This window comes from Punica granatum, chromosome 4 (assembly GCF_007655135.1).
Source record: "Punica granatum isolate Tunisia-2019 chromosome 4, ASM765513v2, whole genome shotgun sequence".
Taxonomy (NCBI): Eukaryota; Viridiplantae; Streptophyta; class Magnoliopsida; order Myrtales; family Lythraceae; genus Punica; species Punica granatum.
The window spans coordinates 4,397,778-4,417,374 of record NC_045130.1 but is presented as its reverse complement, the minus strand read 5'-3'; the positions used below and the strand labels follow the sequence as shown (position 1 = coordinate 4,417,374).

Below are 19,597 nucleotides of genomic sequence, written 5' to 3'. Positions count from 1 at the left end.
CAGTCAATCCCATGCTCTCACGTTGTACCTCAGGTGAATTGAAAATGCAAACGAACATGTTTAAATCCAGTATGCGGCTAACCTTTCTACCTGTTTATCCAATCAAGACTTTCATGGATGCGGCACATTAGCATGATAGCGGAAGTTCGAAAACTATATAAGACATTCTTTGTTGTTCTGTTGATTGTAAATTCTGAAATGGGAAATTTCGCCACCGTCCGATTAATTGGTTTGGAGACAAAATAATCAATAGTTGTGGTTGATTCAATACTTTACATGGGGTAAAATAAAATAAACGGACACGTTCAATGAATTCCCGCCAAATTCAAAACCGTTAATAACCGTCACATTCATTCACCCAAAAATAACCGTCACATTCAAAAAATAACCACCTCTGTCTGTGTTTCTCTCTAAGGATTCTTCCTGCAAACCTCCGCAATGAATCATGTCGGTGCTGCTGTCTCTCCTCTTCTTCCTCTTCACTGCGTTCATTTCCTCCGAGCTGACAAGTTTACCCGGCGATCACCGAGCATTACTTTCAGGTTATTTTAGTTTCTGCTCCTCGGAGTGAGTTCTAGTGCTCCGAGATTCCAATTTGGGCTCACGGTCACCAATTTCCGTTAATGTGACAGTTGACGTACAAGATTTTCGATCATGTTGTCTAATTTAGCTATGATATCATGTAACAGCTGACCAAGGTCACGATGTCATCGAGACTGATCATAGGCTCTCGAAGGCCTTGATCGGGGATGATGGCCGCGTCTATGCATGTTCTGGGAGGGACTTCTTCGCGTTTGAGGGTAATGGCACCATTGCTTGGACGGTGCACTTGAACTACACCTGCAATGGCAATATTGCCCCAGTTCATGGGGGCAGGGGAAAGGTACATATAGTCATCTCATGGTAATCCCGGTTTTAATTTTTTCTCCATTCGGAATTTATAATACGGCAGGGGACTACTATGGGCAGATATACCTGGTAGCTGAAGATCGAGTGTTGAAAATTACTTTTCCGACTCTTGGAACTCCGGGCTCTGGTGCTGCAGAGGTGTTCTTTGGTCCGGACCCGGGTCAAGGCACACCAGGCGAAATTGTTGGGATCTCCGTGAGCACTTTGAGTTCGTCTTTGTACATGAACATTAAAAGGCGGGGACTTTTTGCTTATACGATGCAGGGACAACTTCTCTGGAGTGTCGGGCCTGTGCTTAATCGATTTGGTTATCGCCAAGGCTGTAGAAAAAGCCCAGCAGAATGTTACTATAGTTCTGCCCCAGTCATTGATCAATGCGAGGCTAGCATATATGTAAAAGCTCCATCATCTCTTCCTTTTCCACTTTTTAAAACACCGACTAATCTGAAAGTTTAATCTTGTGAGATGAAAGCACGGTGATTGGAATCGCGATAAAGCCCAACAACAGGATTAAGTAGATGCAGATATCAAATTGACAAGTACACTCATGCAGTCCCCTTGTTTTCCTTAAGTAATGCAGATAGCAAATACAGAAGGGGAATTGTATTGTCTCTCGGCTCGGAATCCTCAATTTCTGTGGATTCGTGACTTCAGCTCGCTCGACAAAGTCTTCACCATCACAGCAGGAAACAACGGCCATCTCTTTGTCACCATACCAGTGAGGGCTCTTGTGCTGGCACTCGATGTTTCTACAGGAAACATTCTCTGGCAGCAAAGTGTAGGGCCATTGAGTACTTCCGAGTATGCACCAGTTGCTGATTCTAATGGTAAATTGCCCGCAGTTAGATATTCAAAGGATACCAGAGTTTCAATTTTAGAGTTTGAATCGACAAATAAATGACTAGCAAATTGGTCTAAAAGACTTTAAAACAATCGGAAATTTTCGAATGCATCCGATCTTGCAGTTATAATTTCTTTCTTGCTTTGCCCATTCTTATACAGTTCAATGCAATTCCTCAGGGTACATGTGGAAACTTGACATACTTCTCTAGAGTCAGCATCTTCTCATACTGATCGATTAATACTTCATTTATTTGTTCATTAACAGGCTATGTATCGATCGGTTCATTGGACGGGTGCCTCTATTCGATATCACCAACTGGGACAGTCAAGAAGTTCCCAAAATTGTCCCCGCCCAAATCAGTCCTCCTAGTTAGCCCAATTCCTGATTGCTCAGGCTATGCAGTCTACATCTCTCAGACCGAGATGGAGAAGAAGATCAGCCGCACAATGGGAGAGTACACATATATCTCAGCACTGAGACCGAAAAGTGCAGTCTTCACGTTATTGGTTCCGGCAACGGGGTCCATTTACTGGTCAGAAACATATTCTGGTAGCAAACATTTTTCTCCCTTTTATTTATCTGTTTCCTTGATCATCTAACTCTAGGCTTCACTTACCGAAGTCTACTTCATAAACGATGCGGAACACTTTGTTTCTTATTGATTTTGTTGTAACTCAGATCATGTTCCATCCTCACTTACTGAAAGTGACCTACATCGGTTTCTTCTCGATGAGAGGATCCTTCTTGCTTTCTTTGCCGCCTCAAGTAAGATCCTCAATCTGTTTTTGTAAATTTAATTAACACGTAATCATAAGAAGTGATGCTAATTGCTCTTGCTCATCTTCTTTGTCCGGTAATGATGCAGAAACTGGGAATCCTCTTCAATGCCGTAGTAAACGTATAGTTGTTCCCTCTATGACTCGGATTTCACTGATTCCGCTGAATTGGCTCCTCGATAATGAAAATCTCCATGTCTTATTATCTGTTCCTGCAGGGCAGAAGCTTGTTTCCAGCTGCTCACAGGCAACATCGAAGCGTCTCAGTGTTTACACAGGTGCTATGGAACGACTAAACCGGCAGCATAAAAAACCTTATCTTCATTTGATCAATTTCATTAAACAATTCCTTCTCCTTTTAGGTGATGAGAGGATGATAATCCTATTCCTCGTATTCGAAACTTTGATCCTGATCGTTCTAGCTGGACTAGTGAGATTCTGCCATATATTCTGGAGGAAGAAGAAGCTCCAGGGCGAAGGTCTCGGGAGTTTCCTAGAGAAACGAGTGAGCTTCGAGCCCTCTAAACACACTGCAGTGACTATGGCGTAGAAGTACAGCATCCTCGTCTGCTATCTAATTGTTTTCTTTTTTCATTCAGAGGTCTCTCCAGCTCACGAAGAAAGCTTTTGATCGGACGATTACCGAGCTCAAGCAGAAAGCAGGCGAAGAAGCAGTGAGCGACAAGGTGCTTCAAGAAATAGGAGACCTTGTACAAGAAAGGGAGGCCGTACAGAGAAAGCTCTCAACAACCTATAGCTTGGGTAGGGACCCCAAGCCCGTATCGGGATCGGAACGTTTGCTCCCCTTGCAAGGAAGCAAAATGAAGAGCTATTCGTTCCGAGATGCAAGGAAAGAGAGCGTAACAACAATATTTCATACGCTGAGCGAGACATCTTCTGCGGAAAGCAGCAGCAGCGGTGGGAGTGAGAGGGGGGCGTGTTTCCGAGACAAGGGAAAGGCACCTTTTGAGGAAGAAGAAGACGAGAGTTCGAGCTCGGGTACTTTGGAACCCGAGACTACTAGATCGACGGGCCTCACTGTAAACCTTCTAACACTGAATGCAGGCTTAGAACCGAGGAGGGAAGAGGTGGCTGATCCGAGGAACAACGAGAGGAAGAATTTTTGGTTGAAGAGGAGGACCCTGTCTTCGACTAACTAGCCTGCAGCATCAACCCGGTTAAAGCCGTCCCTGGCACCGATCCGGCTAGAAAACATTTCATCGGAGTCCTCAAAACTTTGGAATTCAGAGCTGGTTTTGATTGGTCTGCACAGTGGCTCTCTTGCGATTCTTGCTTCAATCTACTCGGAGCAAACTGATGATAGGTCGTGCAAGTTAGTTAGTTACTGACATGTAACGACTTATTGTGGTGACATAAACAATCCTTCATTGCTAGTGCTTTATCCACGACGCAGCAAACCGCAACCAAAATCGCCATATATTTCCTCTAGGGGGATGATCCTTTATTCATTATTATTTTCAGATAGTCGATAACTTGTTCGCATAAACATACACATTGTCAATATTCGAATTATGCTTTGATGACTCAGCTAGATTAGCATATACGAACATAGACCTACATATGATAAGATTAAGGGTCATCCCGAAAAGTATCATTTGATAACCAAGTTCTTTCAGGCATGATTATAGATTAACTTTACGAACCAAAAGAAGTATCATACTGATGCCAGCATATCGAGAACCCGGCAATCGAACGGACATAACCAGTATTTATCGATTTTCGGGACAAGGGGTTCGGTTTCTAACTAGTCGGTGCTTTATAAAAATTGCAACTTTGTTTGGGTTGACGGTGGATTTATGGTCTTCCTTCGAGGAAAGGAAAAGAACATATCTAAACCCAAAATGGATCTGCTGATGATTTTGGCCATTGCTAAATAGATTACGTCTCTCTCTCTCTCTCTCTCTCTCTAGCAGTGTCGTTTGGACTGGTCTTCTTGATCTTCGGACTCTCCCGCCTCTTCCCTCTGTCCTTCTTCCTCTAACAGACCCTGCAGGTGATCTCTGCTCTTCGACTGCCTCCATAGCTGCCGTGAGTCGTTGCATGCCCGACTGTAAGTGAAAAAGGTGCGAATTTTCTCTTCAAAGTTAGGGTTTTGAAATCTCTGGGTTTCTGGGGTTCTGGGTTTGTTAACTGGCGGCAATACATTGGTTCCCAATTGTCGTTGATGCTTCGGAGATAGAATTCCGGGCTGATTTTTTTTTTACTGTTCCCTGGGTTTGCCGTCTATTGCAGATTATATAAACTGCTTGCCCACCATGGAAACTGAGGATGTACTGGAGCTGCCAATCGAGTCCCCCAGTGGAAATGAGGGCAAGGAACCTTGCGAAAGCAGCGCGAAACTGGAGGAAGTGAACGCTTTGCCGTGTAGTGACATGGAGGATGAAGAAGGGTTGATTAGGGAGGATTTGGATCAGAGCGAAGGGAAGGTTGAAAATGAAGAGAGACCGTGTGCACTCGATTCGGGTCTCAATAAGGATTTGGCCGGCGAGCCATCTACGGTCAAAATGAATGTTGAATTGATTGAATCTATTGAAGTTTCGGAGCGCTCAGCAGTGGTCACTGGAAATGGATTTGTAGCTCTCGAAGATCACGGTCACAAAACCACTCATGTGAGAGATGGGAACTGTATCCTTGTTTTATGTTTGGTCGTATGCATATGCATGCTGGTCTTTGTGTAAACAACATGTGACTGGAGGTTTTGGTTTTGTCTGAGTTTTATAATGAGGAAGTTCTGTTCCAGAGCTGTACTTTATATGTCTTTCTATTTGTCTTCCATAATCGAACATGCTAGCAGTGGCAGGTGCTAAAAGAGCACGGATTACGTATGAGGAAGAGCAACCATCTGTCCATGTTGTGTATAAGTCCTTGACAAGGTAATGTTGGAGTGAACCTAGTTAAGAAAAGGCTGAAGTTTTCTTTTAGATTCTCTCCTGATGGCTTGTTTCGATGTGCAGAGCTAGTAAACAAAAGTTGGAGGAGTTGTTGCAGCAATGGTCTGAATGGCATACTCGACACATTCCTTCAGCCCAAGTTAGTGTTACCTAATTACTTGATGATATTGAGATAGGAGTTTTATGTTTTCATTTTGCTTGTCTTGATAATCTTTCTTGATACAAGGGATGGTGGCTAAATTAGAATTTAGATCTGGTGATTAACACAGTCAAGTTTTAATTGAAGTTCTGGTCTTCATGATTGATCTTTTGGTCCTTTTTTATAATTAATGAGGGAAAGGCTAGAACTATGGTTGTTTCAGTTTCCATAAGTAATCCTCAATTTAGTTTTTGAGGTTTGGTCATGAATTCAAGCCTAAATTATGATGTCTTTATGAATTCTTGTGAGAATTATCCTGAAATATCACCCGTGTCCTAAAAGCTGATTGGATCATACTATGCAGCTCCAGTTATATGATTAGTTAACCAGTTAGAGGAAATTTTATCATTCCCATGATTAGAGCATCGGCATCTGACTTAAAAAGAATTGTTCACAAAATTCAAAACAATTTCTTTAGTAGCAAATGTTCAAAATTGAGATTGGTTTAAATATGTCCAACTGGTTTATGAATCTTTGGAATCATGGATAACTCATTTGGTCCTGTCTCTCTCTCTCTCTCTCTCTCTCTCTCTCTCTCTCTCTGTATGCTTTGGGTTCTTAGAACTTTTACTTTCAATCAGTCGCACTCTCCAAAGCAATGACAAGACCAATTGATCTGTTACATGCTACTTTTCTTGTTCTAATTAGCTTTAAAGTTCAGCTGAATCATATACTTCCTTTATCTAGGATCCAAGAGAAGCACTTGAATTTGGAGAACAAACAGTTTTTCCTGCTTTGCATGTTGGTGAAGAGAAGCAATCAGCAGTGGTGAGTGTAATTCGTAATGTTAGACAACCATTGTGCCCCTTTTCTTTGAACGACAGTGGCTTCTTTGAGTCAGTATGGTCCTATCACTAGCTAGAGCTTTGACATAGAGTAATACGATTACGTTGCTCCTCCAGATTGGTATGTTGTGTTTTTTTTTTTCTGAGATAATTGTGTGAAATAAATGAAAAATTGAGGGCTTCTCTCCAACAAAGATAAACGAAGCTTCTACGAGTCTCCTCAATTTGTTCAGGATGATTACCCATTTCTCAAAATTTTATTTTATGCAGTCATTTTGGATAGACCTCCAAGCGAAGAAAAGCCAAAGCAACGAGTTTGTGTCCTTGGACGGTAACTCTGTGCCTCTTTATGATCGTGGTTATGGATTCAGTTTGACTGAAGGGGATGGTTCGAGTAACGCAGAGGGGTGAGCAAGAGTTTCTCTTATTGAAATGGAGAAAGTGATTGGATTTAATGTTTTCTGGACCTTTTTATGTTCCAGAGATACTACAAAAGAAACTAAATTACACACTCATGCACGGGTGCCTGATGCTGTAGTCACTCAAATTTCCTTTTCGAATCATGGCTTTAAGTTATGTAATCTGTTTTCTCCTATTTTTTCTAAAAGAATATGATAACGTCCTTCTGACAGATATGCCAAACATCCTCCTAGCACTCGAATCAAGTAAATGTCCTTGAGTGTTATTGAAATTAGAACCTATGTAGTTATGAGTTCTAGGATCTAAACCTAATTTTGGGAAAGATGTAACAGTGCCCCTTGTAAAACTGTATGTGGTAGATCAATCATTGAATTGTAATAGTATATATATTTTCTCCTCTTTAGGACTAGCACATGACTATGAACAAAACCATCACTCATTGATTATGTAGGATACGGCTAGCGGACCTTCCTTTGGGTATCGGTGACGTGTGATCAGCTAATAATTATAATATCTAGCTGGAGGGCACATTTTGTTTGACTTATGGACCTTTTATTATCTCTTCTTTTTTTTTTTTTTTTAATTTTGTCCTGCAGAAATTTACTTCCACATTTTGTTACGTGTCGGTTAACGGTAGCCTTAATGTTATCTTCTGCCTGTAGGGGCCTGGAGATAATGGAGGATGCTGCCCGCTGTTTCAACTGTGGTTCTTACAGTCATTCTCTGAGAGACTGCCCAAGACCACGAGATAATGTTGCAGTCAACAACGCTCGCAAAGAACACAAATCTAAGAAAATCCTGAATGCTGCTTCTCGCAGTTCTACTCGTTACTATGAGAGCCCTTCTGCTGGGAAATTTGATGGATTAAAACCTGGGACTCTTGATGCTGAAACACGCAAATTGTTAGGTCTTGGGGTAATGTAGCCTTCTGTTTTAAACTTTAGGATACTCAAATCACACTGAATCATGCAGTGGATAGTAGAAATATCTTAACATGGCAATAAAAGAGCAGTTTCTTCTACATCCTATCATAACCTCATGACAGTCATTAACATACTGTTGATTAAAATTGTTGGGCATAGTTTATAAGTTGATAACTCTTCCTAATAAAACATACTTTGGAGCTCACTTATGTCATTGTGAACTTGGGATTATAACAGAACCATGTTATTGCATAATTTGCACTTATGTTGAAGATATGGACTCACTCACATACTGTTTGAGCCTGATTTGTGTGAACTGAAAGTCTTTCTGACACTGATGTTTTCGTCGTGTTTTTTGCTTAAATGTATGACACAGGAGCTTGATCCACCTCCATGGCTAAACAGGATGCGAGAACTGGGATATCCGCCAGGCTACTTAGGTAGTTGTACTTAAATTGACGACTATGTTGATAGCTTTTTGATCAAGCTTTGTAGCCAAGCTATATAATTTTGATGTTTCAGCTGTCCAATATTTGTCTTCATAATCATTAACCTTTCTAAGTTTTCCTGCTTTTCACCTTTTTTCTTTATCCCTTCCTAGAGTCAGTCTTATGTTCATCTTGGATTGGCCCATTGATTTATGTTCTTGTTTATCCTCCTTGTAGATATTGATGATGATGATGATGATGATCAGCAGTCAGGGATCATGATATTTGCCGATGGGGAGACCAAGCCAGAGAAGCAACATGAGGATGGGGAAATCCCTGACGAACCGCGTCGTAAAAAGTCGGTGGCATTCCCTGGAATAAATGCTCCAATTCCAGAGGATGCTGATGAAAGACTATGGTCTGCTGGGCCTTCACGATCAGATTTTTCGAGTAGATACAGGATGCATCACCGTTCCAGTTTCTCTTCAGAACAAACTATTAGCAGAAGCTATCGCAGTAGCGACCATAACACTTGCTGGTCTACCCATTCAAGGGATGACTATTCTCCCAACATGAGCAGTCGTAGTATCCCGACACCTAGTCCAACTTCTGCTAGCGGTGGGAGATTCCAGTCTGAATGGAGTAGTGGGAGGTGGAGCTCTCGGGACAGTGAAGATCATAGGATGCGTGGTCCATCATATGATTCTCTGCCGCACTCATATCCTAGCAGTAGATCTTTTGACCGCGACAGGTTTGAAGGTCCTTGGGGCAACGAGCCTCGGGAGTCCCGTGACCTGGATTATGGGCATGTTGGCAGGGATGAATCCCGTCGGAGTTACAGCTGGAGGTAAAATGATTGATACCTGGCCGACCGACAGATTAGCCTTGTTGACTACTAGCTAGGCAGGAGCTGTAGCATTATGCAACTGTTGTATGGTTCATTTTGATTCATCAGTTGGAAGGCTTTCCTTGAAATATAGGATAGTTTACATGAATGGATAGTTTGCAGTTTCCGCAGATCTTAAGCTCGAATTCGACTATATATGTGTGTGTGTGTGTATTTTTTTTCCAGTAGATCCTAGTTTTCGTGAATGAGTTGTGGTCTTGCAGAAATCTACTGACTCTCCTTTCAGTTAGTAAAATTCACACAACCCTTGACGGACTGCAGCTGAGAATTGTTTGCTTTGATATGCTTTAGACTCCACTAGGCTATTAACATGAGATACGGCTCTGCTTGCTGTCAAAATGAGTAAATACTTGGGAACCTAAGCCAATCCTACCCACTCCTTGGAAATCATATCGAATACATACAAGGGACGCCGCGGAAAGTAATGATCGACTTACTCTAACCCCAAGCATAAAAGCATGTTTCAAGGATGGATTCAGACATCAAGCGAAGCATGTTACTCTGGTAGATTCACACAAAGGCGTGAAAAAACGTTTGTCCCGACACACCAGATCGAGGTCCAATTGGTCGAGAAAGAGTAAAGTAAATCCACCACTAACAACATCAAGAGATATATACTCGTCCACTATACATATTCGTGAACTAGCAACACTGAGATTTCATGAGCTGGAAACCTATTAGATTTTTATTTTTATATAGTTGGAGACCTAAATTTCTGAGTTCGAAACCTTAGGACTCGAATAAGTTGATATACTTTTTGGGCCAAATGCTACTGTTTCTCATCCCGAGACCCAACAAGAAAGATTTGGACTGGATCAAAGCTTATTCCGGAGGTTCGAGCTTGGCCCGAAAGGATATAAAACTGGTAAGACCTCAGCTGAGTCCCCCCGGTACAAATATATAGAGAGCATGCCAAGTGCAAAAGCAAGAAAAAGCCATACAAGAGATCAACCCTTTTCCCAACCAAAGCAGCTCTTATTCAAGTCGAACCTAAACGGAGCTGTACATCTTTTTATGGCCTCTCCGGAAAATGAATTCCCCTTACAAGGGAAACGCTCTGCTGTACAATTTGGTTCCTGGCCCCTGTACAATAGAATGATTGATTCCATTTTCTATGTACCTGAAGCAACAACCTACTCTATGCGGAAATCAGACCCTGATGAATCCCTCTGGCGGTGTGAGGCACTGGTTGCATACTGAGTCGGCCTTTAAATCTCCTGTTGTAGCATAAAAATGTTGTCAGACAGCAGTTTGAACCACTGGTTGTGGCGAGTGCACATAGAATAATTTGTCCAGTCAATCTATTACCTGCACCATGGGACCCTACAATCCGAATCTTTACAATCCTTAGCGTGCAGTTGGAGCATAAGCCACACATTCTGACAGTATTTGCATCCCTTAGAAACTCCGCGAGAACATAGAGTCGAATGGTGGAACAGCCCCTTGATCTTGGAGCAGTACGGGTAAGAGCAAGGTTGGCTTTCAGATGGATTGCACCGAGAACAGTGCATCACGAGACTCAGAATGTCCTTTGGGTCAACCGAGACCTGACATTGCAAAGATCACAGTTCATAGAGAAGACCATACACTGCACTAAGCATTGATATATATTGTTGAGATAAACTTCCCTATGGAGCCTCCTTAAAAGGGGTGTTTACAGAGGCCAATCACAGCGTGCCACGACGTAGTTTGTCGGATGATTGTCGGTAATGAAATAATAAGAAACTTGTTATTCAACAAGAAGCTTATTGTTTTTTGATATAATAAGATACCTGCTAAATAGTAAGAAAATTATTATTTTAAATACAGTAAGACTCTTATTAAATGAGAAATTTTCTTCTTCAATAGCAAAAAACTTGTCTTGTTTAGAGCCTCCTTAAAAGTGCACTTTTAAAGGAGGCTCCTTATACTAGAAACACTCTATTGTTAAGTGTAACAAGCTTTACTCCAGGGGATGTTTTCTAAGACAACGTTGACCCAAAACAAAAGGTCCACACCAAATTTACACAAAAAAAAAGATTGGGAACCAAAGTAGAAAAGCTTAGTCTAGACTTGGATTTACTTAATGTGCATATTATAATATCATGATTTGCTTTGCTTGTGTCCACTACCAGTACCAAACAGCTGATGTACATTTTATGGCAAATTTACTACTAAAGGGAGTATTAACCACATACCAGCCACTTGAATTGAATCTCTGCCGCAGGATCATCAGAAGATGAGGGAGTCAACTCATGGCTATGCGAGAAATCTTGTCGCATATAGCATGCTTTACATGCATGAAAACTGAGGCAAATCTTGCACATCCAACTTGAACCAAATATCTCCTCTTGGCAAAGGCTACAGGCATTCCCAGTGACCTGTTCCTTACGCTCATTGAGATGATAAAGAATCATCATTGAAGAATGTTTGGCCTGCCGGAGCGTATCAAACTGATAATGGTTCTCCTGACAGAAGGCAAGGAAAGAGTGCCTGTTCTCAAACAACTTGTTTTCTATAGTAATATCACCGTCCTCAGTATCAGAAGGTGCGGGATCAACAATCGCCTGAAAAGCAACAAGGGCCATGAAAATCGAGTGTCTGGAATTAATGAGATAAACTTCAGCTGAGTAGGTGCCTGAAGAATTATTACTAACCTGAGAGAGCAAATGCTTCGCTCTGCAAACTGGAACATCCTCGGCAGTCCGGCCAACTTCTGCGTCAACGCATCTGCAGATCAGAAAATAGATTGTTTGCGTTTGCATCAATTCTAGCTGTTCATAATGAAGATAATAGTGGGCAAACAGATAATACATCCAAGAAAGCCAATACAAAGATTGCCCGCTTAGGATTGTAACAAAAATGTAATAGAAGGCTAAAGATATATCAAGAAGAGGAAACAAGGGACAGCTAATGGTCAGTGGGGTTGCAGTCACTCTTCTTGGCGTCGAGATCCAAATTTCCAATGTCACCAACTCTAAGCAAATATCGAATTCAAAGGGAGAAACTGCCAAACTGGCTATCCCTAAAGGAGCGTTGCGCGAAGGAGCATCTTTTTCAACACAGGGTCAGAGATAAGCTCCCTTCAAATGTGAAAGCAATACCATCCCAAACATCAATAGCTCCAGTCTCAACATGATTGTACCATAGGGAGATGTACTAGCAATGGAGCCGAAACATATTCTTTACCTTTCGCAGAGCTGTAGCTTCTTGCAGTGATTACAGAACCATCTCTTACCAGATAATATGACTTCATGACAGCAAGTGCATATATACTGCAAATGGGCCACCATGAAGTCGTCCTTGTTATCTTTCATACTGTGCTCAATCTAAAAAGAAATAAAAAGCAAAATAATACAACAAATCAGGGCTTATGTCAACTAACAAAACCATACACGTAATATCAAAATAACAAAATGCTTCAGTAGTTGAAAGATTTATAGGACAGTAAATTGAAACAGTTTGAAGGACGCATAAAGTGAAATTGCAAGGATTCAAGGAACAAAGAAACTAAGACAAAGAACAAATATACAATTGCCAAATGATGCTAGGTATGATCCACACATACCAAGACGTTCTACATACCCCATACCAGACAGCCACAAAAAGCAACAATAAGAATTTCGTTATTCTTTAAAATATTTATTGGGAAAGCTTCCAGCAAGAAATAGAAATGGCACATCTGAGGTGTCTATATGGTTCCAACAGAAAAGCATTGTTCATGAATAGGCAGTATTTACTTAAAAACTTTTAAGTAAATTTTCCTGTAATTTTGTAGAACTTATATAGGTTCAACCAAAAAAACCGCTTCAACTCATTTTCATCAAAAATCTAAACTACCTCTTCAGATGCCACTAGGTACACAGCCCAGTAGCAGGAGGGGAAGGCTAAAGGGCTCTGACTTAGATCCCAATACCCTCAATTTAATATTTAAAGAAGAAGAAGAAGAGATACCTTTTCCATCAAGAGGATGTCCTTGGGGGAATCATTGGAGAGGCTTTTACATGCTTTCATTGCCCTCTTTGACATATTCTTAACCTTTTTATCCGATTCTTCTACAGCCTTTTGATCAATGACCTTCAAGATATTCTCCAGCTTGCTGGGCCAATAGTCGCCTTCGAAATACGGCAGACGAGCAGCCGTGATCTTGAGTTTATCACATCCAGATGGAGCAAAATAAAACTCACACAAATTGGTAGAACTGAGAACAATTTTTTCAGCAATTGCTTTGCTAAACATTGTCCGGTACCTGCGCAAGACAACAATTTCATTACACAGGCCCATGTGTATATATACAGAACACAAATTGCTCATGGTAGAGGACATAAGATCAAGTTCACAATGATAAGCACAAAGTACGGAAGCGAAAGCATATATTAATCTAAAAAGAATCCAAGCAAATGACCATATGACATGCAAATAAAGATTAGAGACCGAGGATAAAGAGTGAGGGAGTAGAGGAGAACCATTTGCGCAGTGTCTTAATTGGCAGGTTTTTCTGAAATTTAGGATGGCAGTAGAGAAGAAAGTCATCTCCTTTTGTAGGTGGGCAGACCCATAGATAACAGCTCGCAAAACCACGCTTTTTGCAGTACTCAAGGTATCCAACCTGATCAGCACGACCAGAAATGGAAAGTTATAAATCGATATTGCCAAATAAATGTCATTAAAAACAGTGATAAATGTGGACATAAAAGAAGTCTCACCAATATTTCATGGTAAACAAAGGTTCGGAGACTTTCTCCATAGGCAGATTTTATATCAGGACATAAGTATTTGACTGAATCAAGGTAAGAGATATAGACGCAGCGGTTGTTTGGTTGACTGCAGTCTGAGCCATACTCTTGCACGTACATACCAAAGAGAAACACATCCACACCTTCAATCTTCTGAAATAAAGCAATCGCCTGAAATGCACAATTTAAAACTCCAATTAAATTTAAATATATGCACGAATAAAGTAAACTAGGACCAAAAGGCTGTTAATAGAAACATGAAACAATCTTCCTTAAAAATAATACTACAAATAAACACATTCACTCAAAGTTCAAGGTAAGATAAATGAACTTGGGGTTAAATATTTAAGTGCAAAGGCCTGTACTTCTCCTGTCCCAAAAACAACAGGTGATTAAATTTATATAATGTCAAATTCATATTAAGAAGAGTTAGGTGAAAGAGAAAAATCAGTTCATCATGTCAACTCAGAATCCAATCTCACCTTAGACTTGTATGGGAGCTCAGAACGGTAATTTATGCCGTGAAAGATGCCCAAAAACTGCTTATCTACTTCTACTTTTCTGGGCAAAGATAAAACCACTCTGACAACAAGATCTTCTGCCCCGGGAACCTAATATTAGCAGAAGCATCCATGGAAAAATAAAAATTATGCAACGTCGAAAATCAAATAAGCTTCTGCAACACAAAGAAACATAACAAAAAAGGAATGGGAAGAGAGTTGAAGATATGCAACAAGGACCATAAAACAGCACTTCTGCATGTTGCATTGGTTATATGAGCGAAGAAAAAGACCTTGACAGACAGTACTGCTAATGATTCCATATAAAGAGGAGAAATCCAGATATACGCAGAAGTGGAATTCATAGTTCTACCTCATGAAAATTCTTCCCTGAATCCTTTGCTCTGCACTCCCTCTCTTGCTTGAGACGGTCATTTAATCTTCTCTCTAGGTGATCACTGAGCTTGGTGCATGGCAGGTCTTTAGCACTAAATGCACAACCGTTTCTGAAGGTCATCTGGTCATTGTCATTTATGACTTTTAAGCAACAAAGAGGACATACATATTCTGCATTTCCTCCTACATTTTTCCTTTCATTGAAAAGGCCACATATCTGGTGTTGCCAGGCTTGACACCACTCACACTGAACCCACTGTCAAAAGAAAAAAGGATAGTCGGACCTGCATTATTCTCTGAATTCTTTCTTCATTATTTTTAGACGAGAAAAAAGACATTAACTTACGGGTTCTTCCATTTTCTCATCGTGCGTTCTCTTCTCAAGTTTCTCCTTAGAAATAGAACCTCCACGAAATTGAACCACTTTACCCTTACATCCATAGCATGTTGAACAAAGGTAAAATTTTTCGCCTACTTCTTGAGGGGTGTAATATTTGCCTCCGCAATTGATAATCTTGCCACAGGATGAACAATATATGGTCACAGGAGCAAAGAAAAGTGTGCCTTCTCCACACAACTGGCATGGGGTCTGAGTTGCTGTATGTGCTGCATCCTTCTCTTGCAGTATAATCTGGGGAGGGAAAAGGATATAGGACCCTATTTATAAGTAACCAAATTGGAAAAACTTATTTGAATCTTCAAAAGAATTATAAGTCAACCCTCTTAAAGGAATTGACCAGGGAAACATAAGAGGCCCATAATTACAAGTAGCCAAACAGAAAAGCTTATCTGAAACTTCAAAAGAACTATTAGGCACTCTTTTCAATGAGATTGGAATCCTTCCATCAGTAAGAATAAATTCATTTTTCAGTATCTGATTTCCAAGTCCACCTTTATAAGCTCTTAAAAAGTACCCGATATATAACCCAATAACAAAGAGGAGAGTAGCATGTAAAAAATTCTGTTACAGACTGCAGTAAATTATCAACAAATGCTGCATCCTTCTCCCCCTAGAACGCCTAGCATCAGTTTCTAGTGCACCTTTGACAATCTTTTAGAAAATTCGACCACCACTCCATTTTGGACTCAAGGAACTCCATCCAGACAAACCAAAATTCTCATATCAATTATCTAGCAGATATATGTGGCACAAAGCTCTGGTTGTTACAGAAAATGTCATGCAATTACAGCATACTCAAACCCTAGTTTTGCACAAAACAACCAAAACTAACTCTTTTGAGCATATTTGTAGGACAAGTTGTAAGGCATTGCCCTAGCCTAAGAAATTTGGCAATGAAAATGAAAACATCCAAGTTAAAAATAAGAAGGCAGAGTATAAGATAACAAACTAACCTGACAGCTTGACTCCTTTAGGCCTGTAAGATGCTTTTCTATTTGCTCTCTCGTGAAAAATTCCAATAATGAAGCACCGGTAATCTTTCTGCCTCCTGACATAGGCACTTCATGTACTTCCTTGCTAACCGCTTCAGACAACTCACGCTCGCATTCAAATCCTTTATCGTGACAAGGATTGTGCTCTTCAAGACAAGGATTGCATTCAAATCCTTTATCGGGTTCAATAATTTGCGTCTTCTCCTCAACACAAGGATTGCGCTCTTCAGAGACATGACAAATGCTATCAGACCTTAATCCTCTGGAATCAATTAGGGCCTCACTTGTTGCTAAATCTTGCTTCTCCACATTCAGTTCAGAAGTATCTTCCATGACTCGCCCACCATCCTTACAAGTAAGAGTCCTCTCTTCCAGAAAACAAGAATTGAGCTCTCCAGAGAGAATAGGAACTCTATCAGACTTTAATCCACTAGAATCAGCTAGGGCCTCACCTGTTGCTAAATCTTGCCTCTCCACATTCAGTTTAGAAGTATCTTCCATGACTCGCCCACCATCCTCACAACCAAGAGTCCTCTCTTCCGAAAAAGTAACCGTACTACCAGACTGCCCACTACGGAAATCAGCCACAGGTTCAACCATGAATTTGTCCACAATACCCATATTGGGCTTGCCAAAAATCTCTTCCAAGGGAGACACAGCATTCCCATGATTCCATTCAGAACTACCTTGAACAAGATTTTTTAGCACCCAACTTATGTCAGGAATGTCCTCTGCAATAGGCTGCACAACATCATACTGTGAATCGATGGAAACCGGAGATTCAGGATACTGCTGCAACTTTGGAAGTCTTTTACCCATGCACTGTTCAATCATCATAATATCCCGAGGAATCTCATATTTGGATGAGATGTAGCCAAACTGATCAACCGTCTTCAATCGTTTATGAGCAGGAGGCAACACTTGAGATTTACCAGCTACTGACCAGCTACTGACTAGTGACTGTGGACGTTTCCTTTGGTCTTGGCAACTAATCCACTGGGCCCCACTGGGATATGATGGATTAGATGCTGCAGAAACCCTTGAACCAGAGCAAGTTGAAGTACCTTTAAATTCAACAGAGTCCAGAGGGTAGAATTGGTTTGAAGGGAGCTCAAAGTGTATCTTTTGTTCGGAGTTGAGGCATAACAAATCCCTCTGCTGAACAGGGCTCACATTTCGCAGATTACGGCACTGCAGATTCTTTTGAGCAATGCCATGACCTTGAAGTGATGCTCCATAGCTATTGTGTGGATTTACCTGAGGAAATACTACTCCACCATCACAAGCTCCAGCATAAAGGCACTTATCCCAATACCTGGAACAGTATGGACTTCCCTCTAGCGAAACAAAAGCATCAGAAGTGAAAGCCTGTGAAGGTTGTTGCTCCTTCAAATAAGAAGCTGACAACATACCATGTCCTTTTGAGTAACCATCAATAAAAGGTCCTGCAGAAGATCAGAGCAAATCCATATGCTCAGCTCTATAAGGAAAAGAAGTACAATGTGCAATACCTTATTATCTCCCTATTGACAGCTCGTTTAACAGAAATTACCTTGTCCACCTGAGAACTCTGTGCGAAGGCCAATTGCACAGCCTGGTAAGGAGCATCGACCACTATTGCAAGAGGATACTGCAGTGTATCCCAAAGTATGATCTGTTGAGGAGTAGCAAGGATGGCAAGAAGCATCCAGCCCCACTTGATGAGCGGGCACAGAATTATAAAACTGATTAGCAATAGTTGCTTTCTCAGCACTTGTTTGCTGGAGTAAAATCTGCACCCGATGATGCAGCGTCTTGAGGTCCAGATACTCTCTCTATAGATCATTGAAAATGCTAATCAGAGTTAACACAATCTCAAAAATAAATCGTCTTAGCGGATAAACAATTTTCATGGATTTGAACTCAGTGTCAATAATATTACTATGGACAATCCCTCCATAGAAACTTTCAGATTTCCCCAAACTAAATTTGTAAACAGGTTTGACGATCCATTGATAAAAAGATCCATTCTCTTTTTAGAAAAACAGAAGACAGAACCAACAAAGCTTTTCTTTTCCAACGTCAGTTCTTCTAGAGGAAAAGACTGTAAATCATGCCTAGAATGCTAATCAATTTCACATGGCCTATCAAATTGAATAAGAATCCCGAGTTGAAAGCAACACTATCCTCAAGTGATATTTCCCAGAGGTAGCCTGATGCAGCTTATCATCACGAATACGAGGCAAGCACCGATGCTAAAACACAGCCAGGTTGCTCCGGATTTTGACAAACTAGGAATTTCATGACAAACATGGGAAGGGGGGGGGGGAAGCTATGGGACATACCACTGAAGCAGCGCCCATGAATAACTTTTCCTCCAAAGCAGCTGCAAGCTGCAGCTCATCTGGACTTGGCTCATAATTATGACCTGCCCATGGCATTGTTCTAATTCTGCAGGGAACAATTAAACCGTCAGTCGTAGGATCAGAAAACTATCAGCAAAAAGGATCAGCCTTGGCAACGATTTCATCTGAAAACAACCACCACCACAGGAGCAGCCACTTACATCCGTGATTTCATCATAGAACGGGCATCACCCATCCGAGGATGCAAGCGCCAATCGATCGGTGGACCCACAGCGGGGATTCGATGACCTCTACCCACCTCAGACCGCACCGACCAAGGCCGACCATGTGGGTCGAGAAAATATTGTTTTCCGATCATTTTGTTGCCCTATGCAGGTTCCCGCATGCTGCCATGGTAAAAGGGTTGTTGTTCGCTATAAGAACCAATTCAATTTAATTCAATTGTTCCACCAATCCCTAACTAAGCCTGAAGTGGAAGCCGATCACGAAGAAGAGAAAAAAAAAAAAAAAAAAAGGCCCTAAACTTCACCCGTTCAGCCGGCACGCAGCGGTTGTGGAGTCGGGGGAAGCTGGGCAGTGCCTCCGCAGAGATCACCAACACCGAGAGCGACAGCGAGAGCGAAAGCGAGAGCGGGCGGAGATGACGCAGAGCAGTCAACGTGCAGTGAGATGTACCTGTCGATATCTATATCTATCTTTACCAATAATAAAAAAAAAAAATCAGATATCTATCTTTACCAATAATAATAATAATAAAATCTCTCTTTTATCTCGCTCTCTCGTTCTCAATTTATTCATATTAAATATTTCAATTAATAAGATTATCAATTCAGGAGAAAAAATTAAAAAAATACCATAAGCACGGTGATCTAGTGGTTAAGTTCTAAGTGCTCCACTTGAACATCACAAGTTCGAACATTACTGAAGACATAAAACTCACCATTATGTGAGCGTATTATGAGATAGCGATGGTCTGTCCATAATGCTTGATCCAATGGGCTTTTGACTTAATTCACTAGTATATTGGTAGGGCTACAGTAATCGAGTTGGGCTAAATTCTCATGGAGTTATGGTGAAATGAACATTCACTAGTGTATTGGTGGGGCTGTGGTGATCGAGTTGGGCTAAATTCTCAGCGAATTATGG

The 19,597-nt window shown here is 41.1% G+C and overlaps 3 protein-coding genes across 7 annotated transcripts; 2 read left to right on the top strand and 1 right to left on the bottom strand.

The window, feature by feature from the left end:
• Positions 1-107: 107 nt before the first annotated feature.
• On the top strand, positions 108-4,195 carry LOC116203526 (protein GAMETE EXPRESSED 3). The gene is made up of 10 exons (XM_031535280.1): positions 108-542; positions 690-883; positions 970-1,302; positions 1,490-1,736; positions 2,018-2,302; positions 2,432-2,518; positions 2,619-2,651; positions 2,748-2,807; positions 2,892-3,034; positions 3,129-4,195. The coding sequence occupies exons 1-10, from the start codon at positions 446-448 to the stop codon at positions 3,687-3,689; spliced, it is 2,040 nt and encodes a 679-aa protein (XP_031391140.1). The 5' UTR covers positions 108-445; the 3' UTR covers positions 3,690-4,195.
• Positions 4,196-4,432: 237 nt separating this feature from the next.
• On the top strand, positions 4,433-9,288 carry LOC116203527. 3 transcript variants are annotated; one of them, XM_031535282.1, is made up of 9 exons: positions 4,433-4,600; positions 4,783-5,175; positions 5,345-5,423; positions 5,505-5,580; positions 6,328-6,408; positions 6,696-6,832; positions 7,508-7,760; positions 8,145-8,208; positions 8,434-9,288. In XM_031535282.1, exons 1-9 carry the CDS (start codon positions 4,591-4,593, stop codon positions 9,045-9,047), a joined length of 1,707 nt encoding a protein of 568 aa, XP_031391142.1. In that variant the 5' UTR covers positions 4,433-4,590; the 3' UTR covers positions 9,048-9,288. The 3 variants fall into 3 exon arrangements, with proteins under 3 accessions (XP_031391142.1, XP_031391141.1, XP_031391144.1); XM_031535281.1 differs by having other exon boundaries at positions 4,435-4,600; positions 5,342-5,423; XM_031535284.1 differs by having other exon boundaries at positions 4,439-4,613; positions 5,342-5,423.
• A 626-nt stretch (positions 9,289-9,914) lies between these two features.
• On the bottom strand, positions 9,915-19,139 carry LOC116204062 (histone acetyltransferase HAC12-like). Of its 3 annotated transcripts, none has more exons than XR_004156335.1 (16): positions 18,981-19,139; positions 18,652-18,837; positions 18,431-18,536; positions 17,659-17,920; positions 16,068-17,551; positions 15,061-15,345; positions 14,692-14,970; positions 14,301-14,429; positions 13,789-13,989; positions 13,549-13,691; positions 13,037-13,331; positions 12,272-12,411; positions 11,740-11,812; positions 11,281-11,649; positions 10,412-10,878; positions 9,915-10,320 (listed from the first exon to the last, which is right to left on the bottom strand). XR_004156335.1 is itself a non-coding variant. In XM_031536119.1 (16 exons), the coding sequence occupies exons 2-16, from the start codon at positions 18,807-18,809 to the stop codon at positions 10,242-10,244; spliced, it is 4,242 nt and encodes a 1,413-aa protein (XP_031391979.1). In that variant the 5' UTR covers positions 18,810-18,837; positions 18,981-19,139; the 3' UTR covers positions 9,915-10,241. The 3 variants fall into 3 exon arrangements, 1 of the variants encoding a protein (XP_031391979.1); XR_004156336.1 differs by having other exon boundaries at positions 10,412-10,875; XM_031536119.1 differs by having other exon boundaries at positions 10,412-10,650.
• Positions 19,140-19,597: the final 458 nt, after the last annotated feature.